Here is a 22138-nt window from a genome sequence, read left to right on the forward strand (position 1 = left end):
TTCCATAGTTGAAAGGATCGAGGTTTTGTGTTAAATTGCGTTTTTTTGGATTTAAAAATGTGTTGTATACGTTTTACAAATGGTTATTGCGGGATTGACCACCCAAATTAGAAGTTGAGCTTGGAAGTAGTAATTACTCGGCTAACTCAATGGTTTATAATTTGAGGCGTTTATGAATTTAACCATTATTTTTATAAAAAAGGTTTCTGGAAAATGATTTTTAAACTGTGGGACTTGACACGAACTCAGAATTTATTTGTTAGTTTATATTTCAAATGAATTTTGAAGCGTACTCTTAAAAGATGATATAGTTACAAGTTGATTTTGTTGTAGCATGTCTTGATTTTGGTCTTTTAAATAGGTTGGGTTGATTTTGCTAAATGTCATGTTTGGATGGGTTATGATTTGTAGAATTCGTAGTCTTTGGTAATAATTTGCGTTGTATAACTCACATGCTTGATTGAACTATTTTGATTGTTTTTGTTTTGTCTGTGCGTGCGGAGTAACACGTGAGGTGAATTATTTCAAGTGGTCATGGATGACTTACCTTGTTGTATTACCTTAATTTATGAGTAAGATCTTTATTTAGACCCTGGTTGCTTTTTTTTTTATTTTTAGCTTCGATGGTTTTGGTGTTTTGTTTGTGGGTTGAAATCTTTGGGTTTCGATACTGTAAATATTGAGGGAAGTATTTTTCTTTGAAACTGTTGGTGATTTCAGATTACCCAAAAAAGGATACTAGAAATCCTGACCCGAGATGATAGATCAGTGTATTTAATACGCCAGTGTTTTCATTAAGTTTATTTGGTGTGATACGAGAACTGGTGGTAAGTTTTGTAGAAATGTATGTGATGTGTTGTTTTCTTTAAGATTCAGTTTATTTGGAGTTATATTGGATATTACTTTATACTTATGAGTTTTAGTGGAGATATCGTTTTAAATTGTTATGGTGGTATCGTATGTTTTGGTAGATTGTAAGTAAGGAGTTGGAGGAATATTTTGAGGTTGCGTTCGAGATTTTAGTTGTGCTAAGTGCGGTATATAGTTATATGTAGATTAGAAAGCTTTCATGGAAGTTTCCGATATTGAATTTAATTTTTATGGATTAAATGATTTGGTTATGCTCAACTTATGTAATTACACTGTGATTTTAAAATAAAATTTGTTATATTAATTCGATTTTGTTCGAACGTTTTGGTTTATTGATATAAAGGTATTTTTGTAAACAAAGAGATTTGCATTGTTAAATTTTACGTCCTGATGGGAAGAAAGGATTTTTTTTGTCAAATTTGATTCAAAAGGAATAATTAATTTTCGGTTGAACGAGTTCTTCAAATCGTGTTTTTGTTTGAGAGTAAAATTTAAAAGCGACTTAAAATTTTGGATGTTTTGCAATATCAATGTGTATTTTGAATACGGAGGATTTTTCCACGGTTGATTATTTACGAGAAAATGATAAATGATTTAGCAAGTTTGATTTATAGATAACATAATTTTTGTCAGTTGAACTGTTTCACAAATTTGCAACTTATTTAAAAGTAAAGGAAATCTGCGGATTTAAAATGCAAACATTTTGAATTTTCAGACGTTTACAAAAACTGATGGTTTTCCAACTGCAAAGGTACTCGATTTTTGAATATATAAAGGAGATGTGAGATGTAAAGTCTTTTAAGGAGAAGTGGAAAATTTCGAATATAAAATGTTTTGCATATTATAAATTTTATAATCTTATAGGTTTGGTTTTGAGCATAACTAACAAACCAGTTGGGGTGAAATGGGTCGTGACAATTAATGGAATAATTTTGAGAATTTAAATATATTTGGATATATGAGCTAGCTGATTTGAAAAAAAAAACGATTATCATTTTGGTGAGTTTCGACAACAAAGTTGGTTGGTCGACACTGTAGATTTAGGGTTTAATTGTTGAGAGTTTTGATATCGTTTTGTTCGGATATTGAACCTTTTGAGTGGAATAAAATTATGTCCGTAAAACATACTTAGGATGTAAGTTGATAATTAGTTACCTTAAATTATTATAGCCTGTTTATTTTTGAATGATTGGAGGAATAGTTGTTGCTAATCTAGAGATTCTGTAATCATGAGTTAAGTTCACGTTTTCTTGGGAATAACGGTATAGTTGTGTGTTTCATGATTCTCAAGCCCATTTAAACATACTCCTTTCTATTTCAAATAGATACAGCAGCATATTGCTGCGTTTTGTTTTTTTGCCGAAATATATTCTGAAGTTTATTGAGTATTATGATCGGGTACTTTGATGTCGAGTTTGTTATAAGTGAAAGGAAGTAAGTGTTTCAGAACGCAAGATTTATCAATTTGTGTTTTCAGTATCACTGTTTGAGACGAGAGAGTTTGGAATTGTAAGAACTATAGTTGAGCTTAGGGCTTGATCTTACACTTGAAATTGAGGATTGTGTAATCGTTGAAATTCGAGCTGGGTTTGGAAACCACTCCGGTATAGAGTAATTATGACTCTCAGTTGGAAAAAAATTATTGTTTATTCACATTGCGTTGATCGAGTAATAGTTGGAGCACCAAGTTGATAGAATCAGAATTTTGTGCACATATGTGTTGTGACCGCTTATTGCGAATCAGTTTCAGAATTGAAATTTGAGGTTCGTGTATTTTAAAAAAAAAGAGGGATAAACTTATTTTAGCAAATTTGGTATAAAGATAACATAAATTTTTTCAGTTGGACGGTTTCATAATTTGCAAACGTATTTAAAAAGTACGGGAAACTTGTGAAATCAAAATGCGAACATTTTGAAAATTTTCAAGGATGCGAATCAGTTTCTGAATTGAAATTTGAGGTTCGTTTTTGTTTATCCTAAGTAATTTAGTTGAGTTTTTTTTTGTGGGAGACGGAGTCCGATATGGGGAAACGTTATCCTTTCCTCTTTCCTTGAGGTACGTGTATCTTTGATTTTGCGTTATCGTTGGTCTTGTGTGCCTTACGTGTTGTTATGCTTGAGTTTTTGCGTATTAAATTCGAGGACGAATTTTTAATAAGTTGTGGAGAATGTAATATCCCGTATTTTTGAATTAATTTTTTTTAAATTTTAATTTATTTTTTTTTACATTCCGTCAAACTTTAAGTAATTTATTATTATTATTATATATTTTATTAAATTTTATTTGAGTCGTTCATTAATTAAGTCGTGGTTCGATTCGTGTTCGTTTTGAGTTGAGTCAGTTTAGCCCATGAATTATCAAATTCATGTAAAGCCCATGCAACCCATGCATGTATTCTTCAAGCCCATTTAAACCTACTCCTTTCTATTTCAAATAGATACAGCAGCATATTGCTGCGTTTTGTTTTTTTTTTTTCTTACTTCCTCATAAGTTACGTTATCTAAACCCTAAATCATTCCCTCATTCACTACAAACCCTAGCCGTCATATTCTTCTTCATGATTCACTGATTTCATATGTCCAAAACTCCTCTCCAATTGCTGAAATAATTCGGTAAGTTTATCTCTTTAATTTCAGTTTCGTTCGATTATCGTCACATCTCGTTTCTTAGCTCGTTCTTGTCGTTTTAGCATCGACTTGGGATCCGTCTCGCCATAGACATAGTAGACACCACCTTCTACAATTCTAAGCTTTATTTTCGTCAAGCGGTACGTAAATCTCTCTGTTATTAGCGCCGTCGATTTATTGTTTTTAAGAGTTATTGTTGACTGTTGGTTTTTGGGTTTACTGCCGATGGGTTCCTACCTTCTAGGGTTAAAATTGTTGTTCCTAAGGTTGTTAAGAGAGGTGTTTTGTTCATAACAAATTGAATTAACCTTGCTGATTCTTGTTTTTGCTCATTGGCTCCGAATTTGTTAACTGAAACCATTACGATGACTATTCTTTTATTGTTCAGACCTTTGTTCTTGTTTTAATTACTTGAGTTAAATATTTCGTTTTAGATTGTAGGAATGGTTATGAGTGTTGATTGGTTGAAGGGCGACGTCGATGTTAGCCTTGTCCTGTTCGTTTTTGATTATGGCTATTTGGACTCTTTATTTTCTGGGTCTCTATAATTCGTTGGAGTTTATATATATCAGTTCGTGTGATGAAGAAATTGTTTGGTTGTGTTATTGCACTCCTTAATTAATATTAAACTTTTAAATGTTGGGACAAATTAATGTCTTGGCGGCAATAATTATTCAAAATGGTGGCTACTTCCTTTTCTTTGGATATGTTTTGTTTTTATAATGTTATGATCCAAATTGAATTTATTTATCATATTCAAATGTATTGGTTACTCTTTATTTTGTTGCTGTTTCAAATGGGTTGGGTTGGATGCCATAATTTCATTTGCTAGTTATTAAAATCAATATAAGATTATAATAATTTATATAAGATTATAAATTGTTATTTTTACCGATTTTGAAGTTGGACTTTCGATTATCGTTTTAATTTCTATATTATAAATTGACTACATTTTTTTTTAAATCTGAAAAATGATATTGTTTATTTATGGTTTGGTATTAATAATTATACCCTAAACACGATAATTACTTTATAGCCTAAATTCATATAATTACTTGGGTAATTATTGTTTGATTTAAATTTCGGCTTGACGTGCCAATTTGACTAGTTTACTTTTTAACATTTAATTATTTTTCTTAACTCATTTTAGTTAAGTAATTTGTCGATAACTATTGGTTGCTTGTGTTTTAAGCCATTGAGTTCCGTTTTAATATTTAATTATTATTTTATCAAAAGTACTATTTAGAATTATAAACTGTGGTTTATATTTTTGATAAAATATTTGGGTCGGGTTAGACTTGAGTCGCCCGACATGTGAGGTTAGCTTGGTAGTTATCGGTAACTCGGCTAATCCACTAATTGAAAATTTATTTAATTTATTACTTAAACATTATTTAAATAATATTTTATGAATTGGATTTTAAAGCGAGAACTCAATAGACTTGTTTTATTTAGGCATTATAATTTATTTGAGTATTGTGTTTACTCGGTGTGGCTTTTACCTGACTTGTTGTTTGTGCTAGTCCTACGTGATGTCTAGTACTATCTAGAGTTAGGGTCTATTTTTAATTAGTATTTTTAAACTTTGTCTAGACTCGTCGATTGTTCGTACTTCAGAGGCGAACCAGAATTAGATTGCTTGCCAGGTTTCACGTGGAATAGCAAGCAGTGAGTTTATATCTCTATTTACCTCTTTATTAAGAAAGTATTATATTTTGTATATATATGTATAAACAGCTTTTGAACTGTTTTCGGCATTGTGGATTTGATTTGGAACGTGCTACTCGATGGGCATCATCGAGACTGCGTGCGCACCGGTAATGATTATGGTATTGAGGTAGGTTTGAGATACGTCTCACCTTAGTGAGGGCACCGGTGGAAGATACGTCTCCTGGGCTCACTATTTATTAAGTGATAGTCGGGGATCGGTTATTGAGATACGTCTCACCGGCACGACAATGGATTTAGAATTGTGGTTTAGGGTTTTATTGATAATCCATAATGAAAATGTTTTATTAAACGTTTTTAAAGGTTTTAAACTTAATAAATGTAAATGGTTATATAAACTCTACTCAGTAAATCTGACCCCGTTGTTTTCCCAAATTTTCCAGGTTTATGATTTGAGCATTTGTCGATCTCCGTTTCTTCATTCTCGGAGGTTCTTTATTTATTTCAGAATAAAGTGTTGAACTATTTTAAACTCTTAGACCGCAGTAGTAGTTTCAGATTATTCATGTCTTAGTCTTACGTTTATTGTTTTGACTATTATTTGTTGGATTGGTCCAACTATTACTTTATCGCTTTTGGCATGATTACAGTATTTATGGTATTTATATTATATAGCCATACTGTTGGAGATTATTTTGAGATAAGCGTACTTTAAATATATGTTGTTTATATGTACTGCTAGACTAGGCTGAAGTCTCGGTTGCCCCCGAGCATGTGGTTTTTCTGCAGGTACATTGTTTTAACTGTTAAGTTGGTTATCCGTAAGGCTTGCTACGGGTTTTGGTACAACCATACCCATACCCTAGCGCCGGTCACGATTCATGAAAATGGGTCGTGACAAAGCCCAGATCAGAATTTTATCAAGGATAATTTACACAAATCCCCTAAAAGTGGTCTTATTTATTTACCTCAGCCTTTTTATTTTTGCAATAATCTCTCAATAAAGTAGAAAAGTTTTCACAATTCCCTCATACCTCAAAATAAGCTGATTTTAGAATGAAATAGGACAATTATAACCCTCAAATAAATAATATTCCAGCTTTACCGTATAGAAAGACAGCCTGTCCAGGCCATCCCACATGCTGCACTAAGATGCTTCTTTTCCCGCCTTTTCCCTGCCATCACATTGTGCAGGTCTATCTTCTTCTTCTTTCAAATTGAAAAGCTATTGTTATAATGTTCTTAATATCCTATTTTTTTTATTTGTAAACTAAAATCATTTGATAATATAATTTTTTTATAAATTAATTTTATGTAATAGTTTGTTTTATTTAAATAGCTTATTTTATGTGACGGTTTATTTAATTTTAATACTTATACATTTTATTAAATTATTTATTTTAAAAAATGAATTATTTTATTTAAATAAATTTATTAAGAATTCACATTAATTTTTATATAATGTCTACGTTTATTATTATCTAAAATTTAATAATTTTATTTTCAATTACTTTTTATAATAAAATTTTAATAAATTATTTAATTAGACTAAATAAATTTAAATTTATAATCAATTCAAATATAATTTATTTTAGATTAGCTTACTTTAAATCTAAATTCTTTTTATATTAACATGTAATTTACATCAAGTTTACATTGAGTTGACATTAAGTCTACATTGAGTCGATATTAATTTACATTTCAAAATTAAAATAATCTACCAAAAAATTAGTTCGCATTGGCATTAAATTTACATTAAGTTGATATTATGTTTATATTAAATTGATATTGGCTCGACATTGAGTTGATATTAAGTTTACATTAACTTGATAAGTAACATTTCAAAATTTTATTAATTTATTAAAAAATTACTCGGATTGACATTAAGTTTACATTGAGTTGACATTAAGTTTATATTGAATTGCCATGAGATTCACATTGAGTTGACATTAAGTCGTCATCGAATTAAATTTGTGTCGATGTTGAGTTGATATTAACTTATATTGAGTTCATATAAAACTAATTTTTAAAATTTCAATAATTTATTAAAAAATTTACTTTGAATTGACATTTACTTTATATTATGTTTATATTGAGTAGAATTTAGGTTTAAATTGAGTTGACATTGGGTCGTCATTGAGTTGACATTGAATCGACGTTGAGTTGACATTAAATTTACACAAAAATCTTAAATAATTTACTTTCAATCTACTATTACTTTATTTTTGAAAGTATAAATTATAGAAAAATAATTTTATTACAATAATAAAAATAATTTCATTTAAAATTTACATTGAGCTGATATTAAAATTGTGTCGACGTTGAGTTGATATTAATTTTCCATTGAGTTGATATTAAATTTACATTGTTGTTTCAATATTATTTTGATTAAAGTGATTCAGTTAAAAGAGGTTCACACCCGGTTCATATCAGGTTGATTTTTGGTTTTATAAACTGCCAAATATATTTCACTTAAAAAAGATATTTAATTTGTGATTACATTAAATGTCAACATTCTCTCTCTATATAAAGTCATTTAATATTAAAAAAAGCAGCAAGATAAATTTTATTAAAAAATGAATTAAGTTAATTCAGTTGATATAGGTTCATATCAGGTTGACATCTGGTTGATTTTTGGTTTTATAAACTATCACTTAAAAGAAAGATTCAATTTGTATTGCACTAAATTTCAAAAATTTATCTATATAAATTGCTAGTTAAGTTTGTAAAGAGCATTAAGACAAAGTTCATAAAAAATGAATTAACATAATTCGGTTGATATATCACGTCAGGTCAATATCAGGTTGATTTTCGGTTTTATAAATTATCAAATATAGTGCACTTAAAAAATATTTTCAATTTGTATATTACACTAAATTTTAAAATTCTCTCTATAAAAAATATCATTTAAAATTGTAAAGAGTAGTAAGACAAATTTTATTAATAATTTAATTAAGGGAGTTCAGTTGATATAAGTTCATATTAGGTTGACATTAGGTTGATTTTCGATTTTATAGATTGTCAAATACATTTCACTTAAAATATATATTCAGTTTGTTTATATATTAAATTTCAAAAATTTTCTTTATATAAAATGTTAGTTAAGATTGCAAAAAGCAGTAAAACAAATTTTATTAAAAATTGAATTAAGATAGTTAAGTTGATATAGGTTTATATCAGGTTCACATCAGGTTAATTTTTGGTTTTATAGACTGTCAAATACATTTTATTTAAAAGAGATATTCAATTTATATATCTAAACTTCAAATCTCTCTCAATATAAAATATCAATTAAAATTCATAAAATTGAATAACATACATAAATATGTCAAAAAAAATGAAAAAAAAATGATTCATATCTTTTTATAAAAATTTACTTGAAGTTCATATATTTGCACTTCAAATCAACATATGATCGAAATAAAAATAAAAATTTGTCAATTACTTAAAATATACAATTTGGTGAAATTATTGGGTAGTAAAAAAGGACTTAAATATCATTATTCTATGCCTGAGGTTTTCATAAATAAGATTCATATTCTGCTATTGTATAGCATTATTTTTACCACAATATACAATTAGAAATAAAATTTTAATTATAGTCTCAACTGTATACAAACCAAAATATTGATGTTAAATGGTAAGCATTTAGCATAATAATGCTAAGTACAGTACTAATTATAAACAATACTTCAACTTCTATTGCAATTTTGACAGCATATCATCTCCACCAACTGTGCCTTGAACAATAACATCTGTGGCTATTCTTTTTCTTTCCTCATTTAGCCATTTAATTTAATTTGATTTCTTGAAATAGAGGAAGATTAAACAATTCAATTGCCTTATCAAATAAATTGTTTTTTGAATGACCTCTGGTTATTGTGTTAACTAAGTTCTCCAGACATTTTATCAAACAGTTTGCGTCCTATTCAACATCACCTGATTTATACTTTTGCGATCATTAAAAAATAGAGGAACAAAAGAAAAATAGAAACAAATCTTAATGAACTCAATCTTCAAAAATCTCAACTGATTATATAAATTGCCGATCGCCGGTAAGAGAAGCGACCACCTCCGGTGGAACCCGCAGCGGCCGGATCATACCTCCACCGATTTCTTACCTATAAAACGTAACAGATCTCTAATTTTCTAAAGTTAAAATGGCAGAGACAATTCAAAAAAATTAAACTATGTGAGTAAGAGATCATTCTAAGAATGAAGGAACAATTTTGCGTCATTCAGTGATAAATTGGACAACTTGGTATATGAAGTGGATAATTAATTAGGGGTAAATTGGGTCTAAAATTATATTGAGGTAGAACATGCAAACACTTTTTAAAAAATGAGAGATTTTTGTAAAAAATAATTTCTGAGTCATTAACATAAAGATTTTAAAATTTGGGTGATACGGTGTAATTTTCTCTTTTATCAATTTTGGATGAGAGCCTGAGAGGATAGTATGTTACTTTCGTATTGGGAAAACAACACAAAACGACGTCACCTTCATTTAATTATTACGCTCATCTTCTTCTAAATTGTAAGTTTTCTAGCTTGGCCATTCAATGAAAAATGGAGTTTGGAATTTAGTGGGGAGTCAGTTATGGAGGATAAGAGGTGGACCTAGAATTCATCACAAAACAGCCAGTGGATGATGACTCCGGGACTAACTGATTTTAGGACAATCCTGCTGTCGACACAACACCATCCACGTGTTGAGTAACTGCAGAATCTTTTCTCCACTTGTCGTCCTCTGCCTTATTCCAATCTCCAACATTCTCTATTCTTCTCCCCAGTACCAGCACCAGGTTAAAATAACACTCATCTTTTTTCTATTTTCTTGAACTTGAAAAAACCCACAAAGATAAATTAAACTACAATTAAATTAGGAGTATTTTTACAACATTTCATTAAATATTTAGTTTAATTATTTATATATTTAATTTGATAGTTTATTTAAACATTTTTAATTATATATTATTAAAACATCTATTGAAGATATAAGTAAATTTTAACCTACTTTTTATTAAATTAAATGATAACTAATGATGGTTAAAAGAATATTATACAAATTCTAAACTAATGAAAGATGAAGTCAGTATTTCAATTTAATTAATTAGATTAAAAAAGAAAATTTGACCTATATTTGAAGACATCTAAAATAAAAATTTAGCTTATTATTTTAAAATAGAGTAATAAATTCAAATTATTATTTTTTATACAAGTTTTACATAAAAATTAATTTCATTCTATATATTTAAACATTAAATATCTTTAAGATTTTATTTTATTTTTAGATGTTTTTTTTATCTTAAAAACATACATTAACAAATTGTATGTTTCTACCAACATATCAACATTATCACAATTTCAATATTTTAAAATACAAATTTTCCTGGCGGGTGGCAAAATTATTTTAATTTAATTAGGAGTAGTTGCTGAAATTAAGCTAAATTAATGTTCGTATTCAATATTTATAGTCTTGTCACTGAAGAGTAGTTATACGGACGTTTGGTGTATGGGTGGAGGCAATACAGACCCCTGGAATTGTTTTTGTTAAATTGAAACGTGTAAAATGGCTTTTGCTTAATTAATTTGTCTTCTTTAAAAAATTTGGGCTATTTTGATTGAATTACTACTTCTTTGAATTAGCATGAGAGTGCGTATAAAATAAGGCCACCTGTCCTTATTATATAGTAAGGCATATAATGGGAATTGGAAAGTTTTTCTGTAACAATTCTTTATCTGATCTGGAATTAGAAATGTGGAACTTCATTATTTCAGTAAATTGGAATTTTCTACTCCTAAATGTATCATGTTTTGATTACCAATTGGCATCATATTCCTAGAATAATTAGTAGGAAGAAGATTAATAAGTGCATAATTTATTTATGTTTTATTTTACTAGAATCAAACATGTTAAAATTCAATTTTGAATTCCATTATTTCATGAAGACATGAACAGTAATGTCTTTTATTCTAATTTGTTTTGTTTATTATAGAATTTAAACAACTACCCCCTCCATTTTTCTAGTTGTCGTTTTTGAATAAATTGATAGAATTAAGAGAATGCTTTTTTGTCTTAAATTACAAACATAAAGATTAATTTAACTCTATTTATAAAATTTTACTATTGAAAATTTTAATTTTAAAAATGGAAGTATTATTCCACTATTAGATGAGTTAATTTTGAAAATTGGACTATACCATTTAATAAAATAATTTAATAAGAAGGTTAAATTTATAAGACTATTGTAAAAGTCACATAATTTTTTTAAAATGATAGCTATTGATAGACAAAAATATTTATGTAAGTGATAACTAAAAAAAATGAAGGGAGTAATATTGTAACATTTAAAAAAAAAGTCTAATTACACCCACTTTTATTATATAAAAAAATTACTATAGAACAATTTGAACCAAACAAACAAACTTCCATTTGAAGTCTACACTAAACAGTCAGCATAACAAAATACGGAATAAACATAAAAGGAAAATGGTAGTTTAGCTAACCTGATTAATTAGGAAATTACTTATTATTAGAAATGTTAATTAAGTTGGCAGTTATACTGAATTGAAGGTTAATATTTAATATAAATATAAAATTTGTTAGTCGTGAAGTTTTTTTGTCTATAAAGTGTCACTTTAAACTATTAAAAAAATATTTATACTATTATTTTAAAATCATTTCAATTATAAATAATTTAATAAGATAAAAAAATTAGTCAATATATAAATCAAGGCATATATTTTTTAATTTGTATGAGATAATATAAAACGATAATTTTTTTCAAACAAAACGATAATAATTATTATAAACCAGAAGAAGTTTAAATTATTGAGACCACCTTACATGGGTCCCAGTATTAAACAATTAGGTCCCAATATTAAACAGAATTCCTAATATTAAACAGAAATAATTAGTTTAATTAATTAATTGAATCATACGACCAAAATGAAAGATTCTTTTCAAAAACAGACGCTCACCTAAATGGGCCATATGGGCCGTTCCTTAACTTCCAAACAGAATATCCGAATATATTCCAAACGGTATTTACATAGCTACCCTTCTCTTTCTCTCTCCCTCTCCCACCCGCTTCCTTTCCGTTTCCAACAATTTCACTACTCCCATAGCGTGTGGGCCCCCTCTTACGTCACACCCACACAACTTTTCGCCCTATTTATACCCTCCAATCTCTCTCCTCCTCTGAGGTTTGAAACACACAATATTCTCCCCGTTCTAAATCCTCCTCTTCCTCCTCGTCTCTCTAGAATCTCTCTTCCTTTTGAGTAACATCTAATCAAAATCGGAATATGGTGAGTGATATCACTGACTCAAATCGAAACTCTACTCCAAAGTTTCTTTGTAGCTACGGCGGCAAGATTGTTCCTCGTTCCGTTGACGGTGTTCTCCGGTATGCCGGCGGTCTTACCAGAGTCCTCGCTGTTGATCGTTCCATTTCATTTGCAGGTTTGTTAATTAGTTTTCTGTTCATTGACGATGAAATGTTAATTAGTTTTATTTCATTTTGATTTTGATTTGTGTTTTGATTTGTTTACAGAGCTAATGGTCAAGCTTGGCGAATTTTGTGGATATTCCGTGGAGTTAAGGTGTCAGTTACCGAATGGAGATTTGGAGACGTTAATCTCAATAAAATCCGACGAGGAATTGAGGATTGTGATCGAAGAATATGATCGGAATTGTCCTGCTTCCAAGATTAGAGCGATTTTAACTCCGCCGAAATCGCTCAAAACTATTTCTCCTCCTCCGTCAAGTCCTTCAAGCGTTGATTTCTCTACGACTCAAATAAAATCCAACGCGACCGGTTATTATTATCGACGGTCACAGAGTAATTCGCCGCCGATTGGATATCCAGTCAGTTTTTGTCAAAATTCCAACCGAAGTCGTTACGATTTATATTATGGACCTAAATCAAGAGGCAGTGAGCAGAGGAACTCGCATTGATAATGACGACGATGCTTGATTATACCTAATTAGATTTTATACAAGAACATAGATGATGACGATAAAAAAATATTCCGGAAATTAGGTTTTGCTGTATGATTGGATTGTAAATTTGATGAGAAGAATGAATTTTATTGATTGCCCTATGAACCGGTTGCTTGTCTTTCGGATGTTTTTGTCGCCGTTAAGAATTGCTAGCCAGTAGCCACCGTTAATACAAAAGCAATATTCTATCTGTGATGATGCGTCGCGTGTCTTTTGGTTTTTGACGACACTTGCCAAGTTTTTATTTTCTTTCCCCAACTAGGGCAGACCCCATGGTCAACTCACAGGTGCGCTGATTGTATATTTATTAATTTTCCTTTATGTATGTGCTGATGTTTTTTATTTCCTGATTTGCAGGAGTGGGGAATCTGAATTTTATGCCACGAATCTCAGAATTATTTGAAGAAGACTTTGAAGTTTGAACTTTCTCAACATTAAAAATATTCAACATGTTATTAATACCGTATTACTTCAGATTAAGTCTGTAGCAGGATATCTTGAAAACTCTTGAGGAATGGATTCTGATAATAGAAAATAATGAAATTGATAACAATACTCTACATGTGAAAAAAGAAGAAGCAAGTTAGAGCAGGCTAATAAATAAAATGGGAACTTTCACATTTTCTGCAAAAAAGAGCACGCGGGGGATGGAAATTAGGTACTAGATACAACACGACAGGCTTGCAGTAGCAAAAGTGATAGAGCTCAAAGGTGTCTTCGGAATAGACGAAGACATCAAAGCTTTATATGTTTGGAAATCGCTTGTATGTCCTTTCCGACTCATAAATCAGAAGGATTATTCTTTAAGGTAGATTGTATGGAAGGCAAAGATTCAAGTGAGAAAATATATTACTCTCTTTAATTGATTATCCAATTCTATTTGTAGCCATCATAGGAACGGTTATTCAAGCGTCAAATTCGGTATCTAGGCAAGGGGAGCGATATTCCACTTTATAAACGTGGTCTTCTCTGTTCTCCCAATATAGTATATCGTTTGCGGAACCATACCTTGAAGTCACCTGGCTCGCTTGGAGACTTTATAGTAAGATGTTCGTATGGGTAACAATAAGCAAGAGGGATTGTTGACCTTGAATGCATTCAGTCTCCAACCTTTGAAGACTCTTTCTTGTAAGAAAGTTATTCCATTTGTCAAAAAGCTGACTAGAGCTCTTGTTCAAATCAAAGGAACCTTCACGCCAATTCAAAACTCTGCTAACCCATCCTGTAATTGTTTTACTTTTCCTTTCCCTTTTCAGCGGTTTTCCAGTTCTTTTGATTTCGACATTTTTAAGAAAAGTTCAAACTCTGATTTCCATATCTTAACTTATATAGAAGAATCGGTTTGTCATGCCAGCTTAGCGTATGTAGATTACGACAAATCCAATTTTTGCTTTCAGCAACAGAAGATGAAACTTAACATAAACACTAGCCAAACTACATTATTAAAATCATACAAAAACATACATAAAACCTTGTCTTTGTTTCTACTTTTTAAGATTTATAAGACTAAATTAAAGAAACTATTAGCAACAGTCATCAGGCAGTTTCTTGCTCAAATTCTTCACCTTCAGATTCCTCAGCATTATCAGCATCATCATCATCATCAGCATCATTATCAAAGTCTTCTTTATCGTTATCAGCTGTCATTTTTCCGATCACCGGAAGGTTGCTATTAGTCTTCCTGATTTCATTGCACTGCAAAGGCACAATTGCAGACCATATATATGATTCCAACTTCAATTAGAGCTTTTCTGTAACCCTAAATTACAAAAACTTCAAATAAGCCCTAGAATTTAACTTGTGGGGCCATTGAAGTTAAAATCTTTAATCAAATAAAATAATCTGTTAAAATATTAACAACAAGCAAGTAATTTAGGTTTTATTTTAGTTTAACTAAATCAATTGATGCAGATAAGGCAATGAATTAGAAGAGTGGGAATTCTGAATTGGTACCTTCTCTTCGAAATCGGATTCCTCCATGGCAAGGAGGAGCTCTTCGCTGTGAGGCTGAGGCCATTGCGACGGTAAGAGATACGACGTCGGAATAGTCTTTGATGACCATGGATACTGAGTCATGAACGCTGGAAACTGTAACATTTTTTTTCTGTGAAATCGCTGGCACAGTCGAATTCTTTCAGGCGCTCACTTTTCTTCTCTCTGATAATTCTCTTCGTTTCTCTCTAGTTTAGTGCAACAACAAACGGCACATTTTCTGTTTTGTCGTTTTCGGATGTGGGCTCATGCGGGCCTGTGAAATGAAATGATGGACTGTTGCTTGAAATTAAACCTTAAATATGTGGGCTCAGTTACATGTCCAGCTTGAATCGTTTCTTTCAAAAATCTTATAATAATCCGAATTTATCAGCCAGCTGAATTCATTATTTGATTACAAATCTTTGGAGTATTTGATAATCTATTTTAATATTTAGTTTTAAATGCTTCAGTATTCAATTTATTTGATATTATGATAAAAAAAATTTAATTGAAAAGCTAATTTTCAGTGATTAAAATCATAAATGTATTATCAAATCCACCGCACATAAATTTCAGTACGTATTATATCAAAAGTTTCTTTTTTTTTTCTCAATTTTTTTTGATGAATTGTTTTTTCTCAATTGTCCAACTAAAATTAATTGCTTACATGAATAAAGTTTTTTTTTGTTATAAATATTAAATCTAATATTATTTATTTAAAAAAGTTTAGTCATATTTAATGTATCTAAATAAACTCAAATATTTAACTCGTTTAGATATAAAACTAATCATATTATAAATTTAGAGAAAATACACCATTTACTATTTTTTAAATTTATCTATAAAAATACCATAAAATTCGAAAATTATTCTATACTTTAAAAATTTAGCACTTCTAATTTTATTATAATTTATATTTATAAAAATATTATATTTAAACAAAACACTGGACACAATAAAAGTATATCAGATAATGTTGTCGAAGTTTCATGACTGGCCGCCAAAATTCACCGGAAATTTCCGGCCAGCAACAATCAACACCCGGTCAACACATGGTATGCTCAATATTAACCAACAGACTATAATGTTTTTTAAGTATTTTTAGGTGCATATGATCTTAAATATTTTTTGGTATTTTGTTTTTTTGTGTTTTTCAATTTTTTTAATGTTTTTAATATTATTTAATATTTTATTGACCGTTATGTATGATGGCTTTTTAGGTGTTTTTTGAAAGTTTTTTTTTCTGAAATTTAATTTCCGTTTAGTTTTAATTCTTTCTCAATTCCGTATTTATATGAATATTTTTTTTGCAATATGTTGATTTTTTTGAAAGAATCCCACAAATTTACTAATATATATGTGTTTAAATCCAATCTAAACTCGTTTAATTTTAGTTCAGAGTTCAAATCTGTATCTGGTGTTAGAAGAATGAAGAAAGTCCAAAAGAAAGAGCAAGAGGTTGTAGCTGACATAACAATGTTGAAGAAGCCAAAGAATTTTAAATTTCTCTACTTAAACTCAAACACTAACCGCCTCCTCGTCGTGTCCCTTTTCTCCATTATCCACGTTTCTTTTCCAATGCCTTCACCCTCACTTTTCCTCCTTTCAAACCAAGAATCAAACCGACAACGATTCTCCTCTTTAAAACCCCATTTCAGTTCTCCTTTTTATTACAACAGTTCAAATTAGTTCCAACATGAGGCTTTACGTTTACGTTTTGCAGGCTAAAGAACTGCCTGTGAAGGACCCCTACCTCAAACTACAGGTGGGCAAGCACAAGTCCAAGACTAGAGCTTTGAAGAATAATGAGAGCCCCGTTTGGGATGAGGAGTTCGTTTTCAGAATACATGATGTTGATGATGACTTGGTTGTTTCTGTTTTTGAATATGATCGTCACCATCATCATGATTTTGGGCTGTCTGGGACTGGAGATTTTGTGGGTCGGGTTAGGATTCCTGTTTGGTCTGTTTTTGCTGAGAAAAATCATAGCTTGCCGCCTACTTGGTTCTCTCTTGAAAAGCCCCTCACTGGCAAGTTTATCAATATGGGTTGCGGTTAGTGTCTCTGTTTCCTCTCTTTTATTGTCTATTTGTATTATAGGTTGCATTCTGTATTGAATTCAAATTTGTGTTGTTAAGTTGTCTAAGGAATGAATAGATTTTGTTTGATTGATGGTTTTTAAAACGGGAAAATTATAGTGTAACCACTGAAGTTTAGCGGGAAAAATGAAAGTATAAGCCCTTAGATTATAGGACTATGTTCTTCTTATAGTTAGTAGATAATCCATTAAGGCTCAGTTTCATTCCACTGATATAGTAGATTTTTAATGCTGTTTTGGACCAAGATGCTTAATACGTTATTAGAACAGTTCCCTCATGCAGCCGTCCGGGCGCCATGGTCTGCTAAGGCCATTCCAATAAATGGAATGGTTGGGACCGAACTGTGGGCCATTATAGTCAGGAATTGACAGGTCTGTGGGCTTGCGGGCAGTCCACATCCCGGGGTTTGACAGTCATTCTAAGCTTCGGCTCGGGGGCGTGGGTCCTCGTCACCGAAAAAAATGAGTGTTCTTTGTAGTTTGCTTTGAACATAGTTGATTTTTTGCTGATTTTTTTTTCTATCCGAAATTCATAAGCAATGAAATAAGTTAAGCAATTTTTGTGCCAATAGAGAAAAATAATTATAACAACTTGTTGATGGATACCAATGCATTTGGGAGTTCTCTTGATTTCTAGTCAAGCTTTGAGGATCATGTTTTATGGTATTAATGTCACATGTTAGACATCGTTCTTATGTGGGTATTCCATTTTATTGTCAAATGTAAAAAACATCCCCAAATCTTGGTTCTGCTGGCCTATGACAGGATCACAGTTTTTCCTATGATTTGAACTATTGTTTTAGGCATCAAACATGTACATCAATCCCGTCCTTGTACTATCTTTCAATGAAAAGGAGGGATTATCCGAGGTAGTCCTACTAGTGAGAAAGAGAGGCAACCCAATTTGGTAGAAATCATAGATAAAGGCAGTTTTACTGTGTTTGCAGGGAAAATTCTTCTGAGTCTTTCTTTGCATGGAAAAGGCCTCGACTTTGCTACCAACCATTTTAGCAATGCAAATGCAAATATTAAGAATGAGGGGCATAAAGAATCAGAAGGGGCACTTATACCTTCTGGTGGTATGCATTGCTCCAAAGCCCCATTGCTCAAGATGACAGATGGGAAGAAGCTTATGAAGACTATTGCAAACCGAATCGAGAGGGTTTTCAATAAAAACGAGGAAGCCGTAAGAATTGATAGCTCATCTGAGTCAGCCAGTGCATCATCTGATTATGAGGATTGCTTGGAGGAGCCTCCATCCAGCTGTAGCTTTGAAGAAGCTATGGAGATCATGAGATCAACTGATACTGAAGAAGAATTTCCAGAAGATCTCCCTGGAGGATTACTTCTTGATCAAACTTATTTAATTTCATCGTGCGATCTCAATAAGTTTCTCTTTGCGCCAGATTCTCAGTTCAGGAAGGACTTAGCTGAATTGCAGGGTACAACAGATGTAGAAGAGGGGCCTTGGACTTGGAAATCGGTTAATAGGTCTCATCTAACACGAACAGTTACATACATAAATGCGGCAACCAAGTTAGTTAAGGCTGTTAGAGCCACTGAGGAGCAGACCTATATAAAAGTTGATGGACAACAATTTGCTGTCCTAGTAAATGTTAGCACACCAGAAGTTCCATATGGAAGGACATTCAATGTTGAGCTGCTATACAAGATATTGCCTGGGCCAGAACTGTCTTCTGGAGAAGAATCATCCCGCCTAATTATATCATGGGGCATTAACTTTCATCAAAGTACAATGATGAAAGGTATGATTGAAGGCGGGGCGAGGCAGGGATTGAAAGAGAATTTCGAACAGTTTAGCAACTTGTTAGCTAAAAACTTAAAGACTCTGGAAAGCGCAAACTCATCAAATAAGGACCATGTACTGACAACTTTAGAAGCAGAACACGAGTCAGACTGGGAAATGGCATCTGATTACTTTTGTAATTTTACTGTAGTTTCTACTATCTTTATGGCTTTCTATGTAGTCCTACATATTCTATTATGCGAACCAAGTAAAGTCCAAGGTTTGGAATTCAATGGACTTCAATTGCCACACAGTTTTGGACAACTTATCACCTGTGCAATTTTAGTCATTCAGCTACAGCGCGTTTATAACATGGGGTTACACTTCATACAAGCTAGGTTGCAAAAAGGTAAACATCATTTTCTACATCTCGTATATCTTATTAATAGGCTTTAATCTGGAGTCCTCAAAATTTCTATAGTTCTACAAACCAACCCAGTGTAACTTTGCATCTCTATATCGACAGGAAGTGATCATGGCATTAAAGCCCAAGGCGATGGATGGATTCTCACTGTGGCCTTAATAGAGGGAATGAATCAAGCATCATTGGATGCAACAGGGTTTTCAGATCCTTATGTAGTTTTCACCTGTAACGGTAAAACAAGAACAAGCTCTGTTAAGCTCCAAACTGGCAATCCCCAATGGAGTGGTAACGCCTTTATCTTTTGCAATTACTTGCTTCATTCTTTATTTCCTGCAATAATAGCAATTAAACTATATTGAAGAAATAATGCAGAGATACTCGAGTTTGATGCAATGGAAGAACCACCTTCAGTTCTAGACATGGAAGTTTTTGATTTTGATGGTCCGTTTGACCAGGCCACCTCACTTGGGCATGCTGAGATCAATTTTTTGAAGCATACATCTACTGAATTGGCAGACATGTGGGTCACACTTGAGGGAAAGCTCGCTCAGTCTTCTCAGTCAAAGTTACACTTGAGAATCTTTTTAGACAACAACAAAGGTGTTGAAACGATCAAGGACTATCTAACAAAAATGGAAAAGGAAGTCGGGAAGAAGGTAAAACTTTATGTGTAGTTCAACTCAGCCATTCAGAGAACTAAATTTGTATGCCTCTTTTATGTGCACATGATGAATGTTAAGAGTTTCCTCATTGCATTTTGTCTATCTTTGCTCTTTTGAGTCCTTCCTTCAAAGTGCTTATCTCATCTGATTTTGGTCTGTGTGGCAGTTGAGTTTGAGATCACCACAGAGGAATATGGCATTTCAGAAACTGTTTGGGTTGCCACCGGAGGAATTTCTTATCAGCGACTTCACCTGCTACTTGAAGAGAAAGATGCCTTTGCAGGTGCTAGTTATGGCTTCCTTGTCAACATGTACACTTTAACTGGCATTTAGGCATGACGAGAATGAATTGTCATACTTCTAGCACGGAAAATATAGTCATACTTTGGAAACAATGGGATAAATTTATATTATAAGATCGTCTCTCTTACTTTATCTCTAATGTTCTTTGAGGTTGATGCTCAGATGTATTTTTAATGCAGGGCAGGCTTTTCTTATCTGCTAGAATTGTGGGGTTTTACGCCAATTTTTTTGGACATAAAACAAAATTTTTCTTTCTCTGGGAAGATATTGAGGACATCCATGTGCTTCCGCCATCATTCTCTTCAGTGGGCAGCCCAATTTTGGTAATAGTTCTGCGGACGGGTCGAGGTCTTGATGCAAGGCATGGGGCGAAGACTCTAGATGAAGAAGGCAGGCTTAGATATCACTTCCAGTCATTTGTGTCATTCAATCTGGCCAGCAGGTATCCCTAATACTCAATTTTAATTGTCGAACGTCTGGCTTGAGCTAAGGTGATTGATATGGTCTTCCAATAGGACAATAATGGCCTTGTGGAGAACAAGAATGCTGACCCCTGAGCAGAAAGCAGAAGTTGCAGAAGAGCAGCAGCTTGATCAAGAAGAAAGTCCAATAACGCCTGAAGACTCAGCGTCCCTTATGGTTGTCGAAGAGGCAAAGATGTCAAGAGCTTACTCTGCTGAACTCCCCGTTAGTGTAAGTATTCAATTTTCTCGACACTCCAACTCCATGATTGATGATTGATGTCGATGCTGTCACCTTCGTGAAAAACATATATATCATTTCCGGAATAGTTTAGTTTTTGCATTGATAGTACTGAACCTGTTGTACTGATGCAGATAAAGTCGGTAATGAAAATGTTCAATGGAGGAAGGATGGAGTATAAAATTATGGAAAAATCTGGATGTCTAAATTATACAACTACCACATGGGAATCCGTAAAGCCTGATGTTTTTGAACGGAACGTCTCATACAGATTCAGTCGTCATGTTTCAATCTTTGGAGGTGAAGTCACCTGCACACAACAAAAACTTCCCATTGAAAATGACGAGGGGTGGATTATAAACGAGGTCATGGCGCTTCACGGTGTTCCATTCGGTGATCATTTCCGCGTACGTGACGTAATTTCTGAAACTTCTTTTACTTTTAGTAGTTCTTCATGTGATGATATTGGTTCTTCTCTTTGTTTTTACTTTGAATTGCAGGTGAATGTTAGGTACGAGATTGAGCAGTCTAGCTTTGTTCATAATGCATGCAAGTGTGATGTTTATGTTGGGACAAGCTGGTTGAAAAGCAACAAGTTTCAGCAGAGGATCACAAGAAACATAACCGAAAAATTCGCACTTAGATTAAGTGAGATTTTTGAATTGCTTGAGAGAGAAGTTCTCTTCACAATACAAAATGGTACTGTTGATTGATGCAAACGATAATCTGATTGGGTCAGTGATTCATTATTTTCTTTCGTTCCTTTACTGTAACAACAACAGTTTTACTGTATTTAGTTTCATTCAGTTGTTTATGTTTATGTAATTTCTAGTCTGCAAATGTAAATATCTGAGATCATGTACAAATTGTATGATACTAATTTAGAGGACCTTAGCTGGTCCATCTCAAATTCTGTCGTTTAAATATCTTTACTTGAGAAAGAATTACAAGATCCTGCAAAACTCTGTGCCAATTACATTAATGAAAATCTAAAATCATTTTATATTGATTTAATTGCATATATAGTAGTACTAGTAAATATACACTTATAAAA

General features: G+C 31.9%; 3 protein-coding genes across 3 annotated transcripts; 2 read left to right on the forward strand and 1 right to left on the reverse strand.

Annotated features, from left to right (window-relative positions):
- The first annotated feature begins 12355 nt into the window (after positions 1–12355).
- Positions 12356–13279, forward strand: LOC126674497 (uncharacterized). The gene is made up of 2 exons (XM_050368946.2): positions 12356–12634; positions 12726–13279. Exons 1-2 carry the CDS (start codon positions 12478–12480, stop codon positions 13127–13129), a joined length of 561 nt encoding a protein of 186 aa, XP_050224903.1. The 5' UTR covers positions 12356–12477; the 3' UTR covers positions 13130–13279.
- Positions 13280–14587: 1308 nt separating this feature from the next.
- Positions 14588–15376, reverse strand: LOC126674498 (uncharacterized). Its single transcript, XM_050368947.2, has 2 exons — positions 15128–15376; positions 14588–14869 (listed from the first exon to the last, which is right to left on the reverse strand). Exons 1-2 carry the CDS (start codon positions 15269–15271, stop codon positions 14711–14713), a joined length of 303 nt encoding a protein of 100 aa, XP_050224904.1. The 5' UTR covers positions 15272–15376; the 3' UTR covers positions 14588–14710.
- Positions 15377–16454: 1078 nt separating this feature from the next.
- On the forward strand, positions 16455–22008 carry LOC126674782 (C2 and GRAM domain-containing protein At5g50170). Its single transcript, XM_050369291.2, has 9 exons — positions 16455–17202; positions 18194–19402; positions 19520–19702; positions 19790–20073; positions 20246–20362; positions 20562–20824; positions 20898–21075; positions 21219–21491; positions 21585–22008. Exons 1-9 carry the CDS (start codon positions 16845–16847, stop codon positions 21795–21797), a joined length of 3078 nt encoding a protein of 1025 aa, XP_050225248.1. The 5' UTR covers positions 16455–16844; the 3' UTR covers positions 21798–22008.
- The last annotated feature ends 130 nt before the right edge of the window (positions 22009–22138 follow it).

The sequence above is a fragment of the Mercurialis annua genome, linkage group LG3 (genome assembly GCF_937616625.2).
Source record: "Mercurialis annua linkage group LG3, ddMerAnnu1.2, whole genome shotgun sequence".
Taxonomy (NCBI): domain Eukaryota; kingdom Viridiplantae; phylum Streptophyta; class Magnoliopsida; order Malpighiales; family Euphorbiaceae; genus Mercurialis; species Mercurialis annua.